The following is a 12020-nucleotide window of genomic DNA, read 5'->3' on the forward strand; positions in this document are numbered from 1 at the left end:
TACACTATACTGTCTCTGTCGGGATGGAAACCTCACATGTCCAAAACTGGTACTTTCCAGGATTCAAAAGCGGTTCAAATTTCAATTCAAAAGCAGCAAAAGTAGCAGAGCTTGTAGATCTGCTACTTTTAGAGATTTTGTGTGTGGCGTGCAATACCGTTGCGCTATGAAATATAATGTCTCGCTAGGGCGCACCTCACTAGCCAACACACAGAGGAGGTTGAATGAACCGAAATAATTGGTCTATAGGCAAATTTATGGAACAGTGGTGAGTAAAGAACTCAGCACACTCTGGAAAATCACTCAACGGTCCTTCGTACCACCTGTGTTTAAATGTCACATAATACAGGAGGCAGCAGGATGTTGCGTTATTGAAAACGAGCGCTTCTAGACTAGAAAAATAATCACCTGCACGGAATTTATTGACAGAAAGTATCTCATTACGCGTCTATGGTGGTAATTTTTATCAAACTAAAACTTGACAGATACAAAAAGTATACCCCAAGCTGTCTGTACAGCTGCAATATTGTCGAGTTTGATGTCGTTTAATATGATCGGTTTCAGTGAATGGGCTGTTAAGGGTTGGTATTGCAACTTATTCATTCAACCTTTATTTATTTTCTCGGGGATACATTGAGGACAGAGCCCTCATTCTCAATGATGCCGAGATTACAAAAGCATAAAACAACAGTGTAAATAAAAACAACAGGATAAACAAGTTATGTATGTGAAAACAACAGAATAAAACAGTAATAAAGACAGCTTAATTTAAACAGTGACAATTTAAAACAACAAGATTAGCTAGCATGTTTTTAAATTGATCCAGTGAGACCATGGAATCCATTTTTAAAGTGCGTTGTAATTCGCTCCAAGTGAAGGGAGTGCTAAACCTGAAAGCTGTTTTGTCTACAGCTCTGTGTTGGCCTTGGGGACCAGTAATGGGATGTATTCCTGAGAGCGTGTTTGATGGCTGTATAGTATTTGGTTTTAATAGTGATGACATATATGTTGGTGATTTGTTTTAACTTAGATGCCAGATAGCATTATTCACCTTATTCCTGGACACACCCAGGAAGTAGGTAGTAAGGTAGGGGAGTAGGGGGGGGGGGGGGTGTTATAACCTTACCTGACTCTGAGCTGTACATGTAGACGAAGCGGACCCAGGTGAAGTGCTCCAGCAGGGCCATGAGGGGGTCCTGTAGCTCTGGACGGAGCTGTAGGACGAACTGGTTGGTGGTGTCGATGGGGAAGGAGGGCGTGACGAAGCACACGTGCAGAGAGCCACAGAACGACATCAACATGTTCATGGTCCTCCGGTCGTACACGCCCATGATGGCGTACACACCTTTACTGAACTGAGAACAGACTGGAGAGAGAGAGAGAGACGGGTTATTATGATGTACACATACAGTCAGTCAGGCAGGCAGGCAGGCAGACAGACAGACAGACAGACAGACAGACAGACAGACAGACAGACAGACAGACAGACAGACAGACAGACAGACAGACAGATGTAGATCCCTTGAATAAAGGGAAAACATAGTAAATAAAGGGACAGTCAGGACAACCACTTTCTTTGGCTCCATTTACTGTAATAATGACATATATTGTATGTATTCTTGTTTTTCCTTCAGAGTAGATGACAGAACATCACTTTTCCCTCTCACAGTGCTGCCCAGAATACAAATGTCAATTCTATCAGTATACTGTACACAACATGTAAAGGGTCCATTAATATATAACATGACAACAATGTACCACTGACTCTTCATCAATACACTTTCTTTCACTCACTCACTCACTCACCACGCACATTAACCATAATCTGCCTTTAGACCTTTAGGCCTTTAGAGAACTGAGAGCAGACTGGGGGGGGAGAGAGAGAGATGGGTTATTACAATGCACACAGACAGGCAGACAGACAGGCAGACAGCGAGAGAGACACAGACAGACAGAGAGAGAGAGACAAAGACAGAGACAGCGAGCGAGAGAGACACAGACATACAGACAGCGAGCGAGAGAGACTCAGACAGACAGACAGACAGACAGACAGACAGACAGACAGACAGACAGACAGACAGACAGACAGCGAGAGAGACAAAGACAGACAGACAGACAGACAGACAGACAGACAGACAGCGATAGAGACACAGACAGACAGACAGACAGACAGACAGACAGACAGACAGACAGCGAGAGAGACACAGACAGACAGACAGACAGACAGACAGACAGACAGCGAGAGAGACACAGACAGACAGACAGACAGACAGACAGCGAGAGAGACAGAGACAGACAGACAGACAGACATACAGACAGCGAGAGAGACAGAGACACAGACAGACAGACAGACAGACAGACAGACAGACAGCGAGAGAGACACAGACAAAGAGAGAGAGAGAGACACAGACAGACAGACAGACAGACAGACAGACAGACAGACAGACAGACAGCGAGAGACACACAGACAAAGAGAGAGAGAGAGACACAGACAGACAGACAGACAGCGAGAGACACACAGACAGACATACTTTTTGAGTAAAAGTTTCAATACTGCAATGTAGAAATACTCTGTTACAAGTAAAAGTTCGGAAAAATGTCAAAAATGTACTTGAGTGAATGTTCAAAAGTATTGGCATCAAAACGTACTTAAAGTACCAAAAGTAAAAGTACTCATTATGCAGAATGTCCCCTTACAAGTTTTCAAATGTATACAAATCAGAAAAAGGGCATTTCTAGAAAAAAAGCAGATCTACAAGCTCTCAATGTGTCGCGATGTGACACATTGAGAGCTTGATCTGCTATTTTCAAATGGCCGAATTGTACTGTAGGGCTGAAGTGGTTAATGTGTGTTTTATAATAATAATCAAAATCTACAAAGTAACTAGTAACTAAAGTTTTAGTTGGGGTGGAGTAAAAGTACAATATCTGCCTCTGAGATGTACTGGAGTAGAAGTACTAGACTGGAGAAGTACTCCAGTAAAGTAAAAAAAACAACAACAACTTTCAATTGTATATAGTAATTGTACAGTACTTGAGTAAATGTACTCAGTTACTTCACGGTTTTAATTGATGTTTAATGTAATTGTTTGTTGTTAAGTCACCTCCTGGCTGCAGACTGCTTCCTGGTTTGACAAAAGATGACACTGAGGGCGGAGCTTGGTTTTATACCGACGCCCAAGCCAAGGACCATACCAAGAGCTCTGATAGCATGGGGGGGTCTGGATTTGTCTGTATCCTTGAGGTTCTGTGTGTGTGTGTGTGTGTGTGTGTGTGTGTGTGTGTGTGTGTGTGTGTGTGTGTGTGTGTGTGTGTGTGTGTGTGTGTGTGTGTGTGTGTGTGTGTGTGTGTGTGTGTGTGTGTGTGTGTGTGTGTGTGTGTGTGTGTGTGTGTGTGCGCGTGCGCGTGTGCGTGTGTGCGTGCTCGCAGCCCTTTGCTTAATGCAGTGTGAGTAATGGTCTAAAAGGGAAACATCTGGCCTCTAGTTAAAATGATTATGATGGATCTCCACAAACAGCTGGGTCTTCTATGTTGTTTTGTTTAGTCAAAATTAACGTTTTGTTTATGATTATGATTACAAGTCTGCTCATGTATTTAATGTGATTATCGGAGGTGGAAGGAGTACTGCCATTTGATACTTAAAGACTAGGGGCAGGATTTCAGACAATGCGCTTATTTAAAGTGCTGAAGGCAAATCGTGTTAATATATGACATTAAAACATACGGCATACGTTTTTTAGGGGTATTAACCCATTAAGACCTGAAGCCGATTCTACATGTCTCATAAATCTCAACAGTTTTCTGAAAAACGTATGTTTCTATATCAGTGGTGCTCAATCTTTTTCATGTCAAGGACCCCCAAAATCATATGTATTTGACCGCCGACCCCCATCTCAAAATATTTAGTTCCAGGGACCCGCCAGAAGCAAAGATTTGAGTTACAAATGTTCGCTTTAAAACAATATATATTCAAAGATTTGCACACATTTTCAAACATTTTCAAAAATAGCAGATCTACAAGCTCATAGTGCGGCACTCGGTGCCGCGCTATGAGCTTGTAGATCTGCTATTTTTGAATAGCCAAAGTGTAAAATAATTATTTTTAGCTCAAATGAAAAAGTGACACAGATGCGTTCCAGGTCTTAATGGGTTGAGGTGTGCTGAATCCAAATCTGCTGTGTGTCCAGCTGAAAACTGGCCGCTAAGCCCTCAAAATGGACCATTTGAAGATGGCGGCCACCACTGTGCTGGAATATATTACAAAGCATCTTTTTGACTGAACAAGGTCGAAACTAGATTGATGTTTTTATTTTTATTGTTAGGTTTTCATACATGGGGAATCCAATTAAAGTGTTCGATTTGAAATCAAGTGTGTGGAAACTGCTTAAACTCATATATATTGTGAACATTGTCATTTATTGGTGAATATTTTTCCAACCAACTTTATCAGATAACTTATAATATGTTCCAAATAATTATGTACATAAATGTGTCATTATATAAATGTAGCCAACTCCATAATAGAAACTGCTTAAAAAGCATATTGCAAGCCTGTGGTAAAACGCACTGATCAACACAATCAGGTATCAGCAAACCAACATACAGAATGGCTAAATGCTACAGGAAAGAAGAGTGAAGGCTTAGTAGGTATTACAGTACCAGAATAGTGTCTGCACTGAGTAGAAGTAGCCTGGTAAACCCTCCCTCCGGAAATCTCATTTCCATTTGATTCCAGGAGTGAGTCTGGCCTGATCGCCCATTCTGCAATATTGGCTGTGGGCTGGAGTTGGGCGGGAGTAATACCGTTGACTGACAACCCCTTCAGCCAATGATCGTTGTTCCCCTTCAGCCAATTGCAGTGCATTTTTACCACCTCCAGACAATGTGACGCAATGGGACTTTTGAGATGGCCATGCCCAAAATAGGTTGCCTTATTCGGATACATGCGTGTCACTGCCCGCCCCGGCCGGTTCTCTAAATTTTTATTTTTAAATAGGCTCTGTCATGATTAATTGACCACATATATGAAGTTAAACAACTAAATTCTACCCAAACGATATCTTATAAGTAAATTCCATGCCTCAAAAAAGAAGTTTGAGAGCGTTTTAAAACCAAAAATAAAAAGTAGAAACTGCCTACAGAAACAATGGCTGCCGTTCGTGTTTGGTCGGCTGCACTCAGGCTGCACTCGGGTCCATTCGGGCTCACTCGAACTCACCATGTGATTGGTCAACTTTTGCTGTCAATCACAGAACGATGAGCGACGACGCTGATAGGCTTGGTTTTTTGGTAATGCGCCAGAAACGCCCAGACAAGCCTTCATGACAGACTCACTCCTGGAATCAAAGGGAAATGAGATTTCCGGAGGGAGGGTTTACCAGGCTAGAGTACATGGACATTGTCATATAATCTGAGGACAGATATAGTTTATCAGACAACAGCATTGCTAGGAATGACTTCAGGCAATGAAGATGATGACTACACACACAATGAGTGTAACAAAGAGAAGAATGGAGAAAGACGACTCATGATGAAGGCAGAATAGTCGGGCTCCTGGCCATGCACCAACAGGATCGGGCCCTATGGCCGTGCCCTTAATCTGTCACACAGTCACTCCAGTCATCGTCTCACTATCCAACCCCCGTCTGTCCTCTCTGTCACCTTGGCCGAGGTCCAGCGCCCCCCTGTGGGCCGTCGTTAACACCAAAACCACAGGGCCCGCTCCCTAAGGGCGTCAGGCTGTCATTATACAGGGACGTCCTGATGCTAGCACGCTAACAATAGTGTCATTATACGAGGCCAGTCCTCATGCTAGCACGCTAACAATACACGCCACTTCCCTCAGGCAGAGGCCGTCCTGCTAACGAGGTATCTGTCGTTTGGCATTAACGTATTATGACGTACGTGCACGCACACGCGCACGCACGCACGCACGCACGCACGCACGCACGCACGCACGCACACACGCACACACACACACACACACACACACAGGTTTCTATTACTATACTTGTGAGTACATCAACGTCGATTTCATGAATGCCATCTTTGGGAATTTTAACCGGGAACGCATATCTGTGTAATTTTAAGATTTATTTAGCTATTCCAAAATAGCAGATCTACAAGTTCATAGTGCGGCACTATGAGCTTGTATATCTGCTATTTTAGAAAAAAATTGAAAATGTGTGCAAATCTTTGAATATATATTTTTAAAGTGAACATTTTAAACTCAAATCTTTGCTTCTGGAGATTCTACAAATGTCTTCTAAATCCCTTTTTCTCTTTTTTTTCCTTTTACTTATGATGTTATATCAGTAGTTCTCCAACTTTTCTCATGTCAAGGACCCCCAAAATGATATGTATTTGGGACCCCCCCATCTCAACAACAACTCGGTGCCGCGCTATGAGCTTGTAGATCTGCTATTTTTGAATAGCCAAATAAATCTAAAAATGACCCGGTCCCGGTCTGAATGGGTTAACAGAAAGCCCCGCCCAGTGGCGACGCCCTGTATAATTCCATATATAGCGTGGCCAGCTCAGCTGGACAGGAAATGACAACTCAAAAAGCGCTCAACAATACAATCATGACTGGGCCTTTCTCTAATGTGCGCCGTGCAAATGAATAGTGCAAACATGCTGTGCACATACTGTATGATTCAATTAATACGGGTTACATCAAATGTGCAAACATAGATAACAGAAGACCTCTCTCTGTTACAGCCCCCAGAGGCTTCCCCCCCCCCCCCCATCCAAGGGAGTTTGAAAACAGGTAGAGTGGCTTAGTACATGTACAATTTTTAGGTATTTTTACTTTACTGGAGAATTTCCAATTGTCAGTATACTTTTACTTCTACTCCACTACATCTCAGAGGCAAATAGTATACATTTACTCCACTTCAATTATTTGTAAACTTTAGTTACTAGTTACTTCGTAGATTTTGATTATTATTACAAAACATACACTAACCAAGCTCACAATGCATCGTATCGTGACGCATTGTGTAGATCTGCTAATTTCAAACGATTTTTTTTTTTATACATTTGAAAACTTGTGAAATGGGACATTCAGCATAATGAATACTTTTACTTTTTGGCGCTATTATATTTTGATGCCAATACTTTTGTACTTTTACTCAAGTACATGTTTAATTCCGGACTTTTACTAGTAACAGAGTATTTATACATTGCAGAATTTATACATTTACTCAAGTAAAACATTTGAGTACTTTTCCCCCCACTGCATCAATCTAAGCCTAAGTGGGAAAGCAACAAATACAGTCAACTACAACTAGATAAAGTGCTCCTCGGAGCACAGGTCTCCGCCAGGTCAGGTAGGTTATTGTGGCCTCCAGGTGGCGCTATAACAGGCCAATGTGAAACGGGTGACATTTCTTCCTCGGCCTAGTGGGAATGTGTGTGCAAAATTTCACGGAAATCACATGCTGCATTTTGTTCAAAACGGACCAATCCTGCAAAACTTTGGAACCCAATGTTTTTGAAAAATCGTGAACATTATGTGCAAATCTTTGAATATATATATTTTTAAGGCAAATATTTGTAACTCAAATCTTTGCTTCTGTGGGGGGTCCCTGGAACAACATTTGAGATGGGGGTCCGTGCGTGGGCCAAATACATATCTAAAAATGTTTTCTAAATCCTAACAGTATGTTGCTATATCAGTGGTGCTCCAACTTTTCCATGTCAAGGACCCCCAAAATGATATGTATTTGGCCAAGGACCCCATCTCAAAATATGTTGTTCCAGGGACCCCCCAGAAGCACAGATCAGACATCAGAGTTACACATGTTCGCTTTAAAACATATACAGTATATACATTCAAAGATATGCACGCCTTTTCCACGTTGTTTAAAAAACTAGCAGATCTACAAGCTCGTAGCGCGGCACTCGGTGCCGCGCTACGAGCTTGTAGATCTGCTAGTTTTGGAATAGCCAAAGAAATCTGAAAATGACAGAGAAGCGTTCCCTGTCCTAATGGGTTAAGATTGCTTTCAAGCCTTTGCTTTCTTCTCCTCCCAGTGCAGAGGAAGCAGGCTTTATAGTTGTTGTGTTTTTTTACTGTGATCTCTTGAAATAGTGTTGCCGGCGGAACTCAAGTCTAATTTATGCACCGTGGCACGCAGAGAACAAGCAGAAGAATAGCGGATCTACAAGCTCACAGCGGTCGCATCCGCACACTGTTGTTGTGTCTTGCCTGGCAGCGGCGTACCAGCCTTACACACACACACACACACACACACACACACACACACACACACACACACACACACACACACACACACACACACACACACACACACACACACACACACACACACACACACACACACACACACACACACACACACACACACACAGGAGCACCCCATTCAGATGCTATCAATGCATTGAATGGGACATTATCACGTTTTATCAGACCATTGAATGGGCGAAGTAGGCGACAAACTAATCTCTCAAGAACAGATTCAGAGCTACGCTACTGAATCTGTCGAGAGCCCCGTTCAGAACGTGTGCACGTTAGCTTACAAGTGGGCGTGCCTTCAGATCAGGAAGCAGGCCGCGCTTTACCCAATCAAATGTAGTGGGCGGGATTTACTGTCTCTGCGCTCCCTTCCCACTGAAAACAAACAGAAACTCATTTAACAATAGCGTCCTCAGAGCAGACAAAACCACAGAAAGATATTCACATTTTAACTTGCTCTTTCATCATAGAAACAAGTGGCTTATAACCAAAACCATCCATGTTCTCTGGGAGAAGTGGTACTGACCTACCGACGGACGTGACTTAAAACGTTACGTCTTGGTTTCGGTTTTGGACCATGACCGAGGCGTGCAGCCTCAAGCGAACTGGAGGCACGTGCGGGACCACCGAGAGAGCTAAAGCGAGCGAGTTGCCGTCCCGAACGTTGTGACGTTCGCTTGAGCCTACTCAGCGCTGTCCGAGTTATTGCGAACGCGGAAGGAGGCGCGGCGCCTCCGCCCAAGTGGAGCCTACTATGAAAGCCTGGCCGGCTTGTGTGTCTGTCTGTGTCTCTGCGGCTCTGTGTGCAACATTGTGTGCGTGGCGTGCACTGCCTGTGTGCAGCCGCCAGAGTGCAGCTACAGTCACACACTCACACACACACACAAGTCCGTAAATACACAATATTTTCGAGCTGCGTTCGCTTCCAGCGTTCGTGCGTCTTACTTGTATAGATAGTCACAGAATGGTAAATCATGTTGTGGGGACTGGTCCGCCTCCGAGTAGGTCAGTACCTCCTGATTACGCCCCATGAATGGTCTGATAAATTGTGGGGTAGGTCAGTATGTCTCCTACATCACCCATTCAATGGTCTGATATAACGTGATAATGTCCCATTCAATGCATTGATAGCATTCAAAGCCGGTGATCTGGATGATTACGTGCAACTGACGAATCAGAATCAAAGACTGGAACTGTCCATTTTAGAGCTGTCTCTTTTCCATGTCCGTCCAAAAGGACTCATAGTAACATCATGTCCAACATGTAACAGCCTGGACTCCTCAAGACAGCATCTGACATGATGTGTGTGTGTGTGTGTGTGTGTGTGTGTGTGTGTGTGTGTGTGTGTGTGTGTGTGTGTGTGTGTGTGTGTGTGTGTGTGTGTGTGTGTGTGTGTGTGTGTGTGTGTGTGTGTGTGCGTGCGTGCGTGCGTGTGCATGCATACATGTGTGTATTCAAGCAAAGCTTGATGTAAACATCCCATAGATGACGACACAAACACACTGCAGGGCAGACAGCTGGGGACCCATGATGACATCATCCACACTGTAGACCAGCGGTTCTCCACATGGTACCAAATGGACCCTTACTCTCAGTTAAATAAGCACTGAGGGACCCTTAGGGGTCCATTTGGTCCCTTGACAAACAGTGCAGTAACCCACCCAACCAACCAACCCACCCATACTAACGGCTCTGTCTGTACGTATGTCTGTATGTGTGTCAGTACGTACATGTGTACCTCTATAGCTGTCTGTATGTATGTATGTCTGTATGTGTGTCAGTACGTACATGTGTACCTCTATAGCTGTCTGTATGTATGTATGTCTGTAGTGGTGTAAAGTAACTATATAAGTAAATGTACTCAAGTACTGTACTTAAGTACAATTTTGAGGTACTTTTACTTTCCAATTTGCAATAACTTTTAGTTCTACTCCACTACATCTCAGAGGCAAATATCATACGTTTACTCCACTACATCTCAGAAGCAAATATTATACTTTTACTCCAATACAATTATCTGAACACTTTAGTTACTAGTTACTTTGTAGATTTAGATTATTATTACAAATCATACATTATCCACTTCAGCCCTATATATACATTTCGGCCATTTGAAAATAGCAGATCTACAAGCTCACAATGCGTCGCGATGCGAAGCATTGTGAGCTTGTAGATCTGCTATTTTCCAAATATTTGTATACATTTGAAAACGTGTGAAATGGGACATTCTGCATGATGACTACTTTCCCTGCCACCCACCAATCCAGGGGTTACTTGCCAAAAACAGCCGATCCACAAGCATCACGACACGTTGAGTTATACTTAGTTGCACACTCCCACGCACACGCACACACACACACACACACACACACACACACACACACACACACACACACACACACACACCTGATTAGAAGTTCGTTGCCATGAGCAACAGCCTCAGGCGTGGTAAAAAGCAGGTTCAGGAAGTTCTCGCTGTGTTTGCAGCGTCGGTGTTGTAAAGGTCATGGAAAGGTCAGACCACACACTGAGTTGACTTCACGTTTCATAAGGTCAGGAAGAACAGCACTTATTGATTCTCAACCTTTTCCATAACAAGCAGAAACTAAGTGCATTTACTCAAGTACCGTACTTTTGAGGTATTGTTTTTTTAAACGGGGTGCCGTGATTTTCAGTGACCCCCCCCCCCTAAAACATAATCATCAGGTATTATTTATACTAGGAGGAAGATCATTTTCAAAAAAGTGTACAGAAAGTGTGGACACGCCTCCAGTTCATTAAGTATACCTGGTTCGCACCACCCACCTGTCCTAGTCCCTCCTCCTCCTCATACCCACACCTGTTGTGTTGAGGGGGAGGGTATATTTCTACTGCGTCATTAAAGCACTGTTTTTCTATTGGCACATTTGACCCTCAAGGTTTGAGCCTCCAGGTAGAAACTCAAAATAGTCAGAGAAGACATAAAACACCATAAAAACACCCCCAGGGGGCTTAATGAAGTTCTATCAACCTCATACTCAACCTCATACACATGAAAAAGTGCAAAACCATGGCACCACCTCTTTAAAGGGATATTTCACTTTCAAAAAGCCTTTGGTCATTTTATCATCTACTCAGGCCTTTGTGAACCCCCCATACAGTTTTTAAGTTGCTCGATTCAGTATTTAGATATTTGATATTTTATCAGACACAGCCCCTTCCCATACAAACCCATTATAACTTCAAACTCCATTTTAACCATGTTAGATTCATCAAAAACACCCGTCCTTGGTTCTGGTGACTCACCCTGCCCTCCTAATGCGTGAGGGGGCCGTGTTTTTCCGATTCATTTTTTCATTTAATTTTTGTATTGTATTACATTTTTTTCATTTTCCAATTTTTTTTTTTAAATAAATGAAAAAAGTAATTGAAAAAACACAGCCCCCCTCATGTATTAGGGGGGCGGTATGAGTCGGGTGAACCAAGGACGGGAACAAAAAACAAAAAAATCTAAAATGTTAAAAGAATTCAATGAATAAACAAATCAAAGAACTTCCATACAAAAAGAAAAAAAAAAACACAAAAGCACAACTCGCACCAAACTTGGCACAAACACTGTCTCGGGGGGTCTGGCATGAGAACGGACACACCAAAAATAATAATACAATTAAAGGAAAAAAACAGTTTTCTGAAAAACGTATGTTGTAATAATATCTGTGCTTGTCAAACCCTTTTCACGTCAAAGACCACCCAGAATGATATGTATTTGGCCGCCCGACCC

At 42.8% G+C, this 12020-nt stretch overlaps 1 protein-coding gene across 1 annotated transcript in view; it reads right to left on the reverse strand.

The window, feature by feature from the left end:
- The window catches only part of LOC311056760 (glutamate receptor 1-like), a gene marked incomplete at both ends in the record, with an annotated part of 168303 nt that overhangs the window by 118834 nt on the left and 37449 nt on the right, over positions 1 to 12020 (reverse strand). Inside the window, one exon of the mRNA XM_084073566.1 lies at positions 1127 to 1366. Coding sequence (XP_083929692.1) covers positions 1127 to 1366 — 240 coding nt within the window. The remainder of the gene's footprint in view (positions 1 to 1126; positions 1367 to 12020) is intronic.

The sequence above is a fragment of the Gymnoscopelus microlampas genome, assembly GCF_963454915.1.
Source record: "Gymnoscopelus microlampas genome assembly, chromosome: 12".
NCBI lineage: Eukaryota > Metazoa > Chordata > Actinopteri > Myctophiformes > Myctophidae > Gymnoscopelus > Gymnoscopelus microlampas.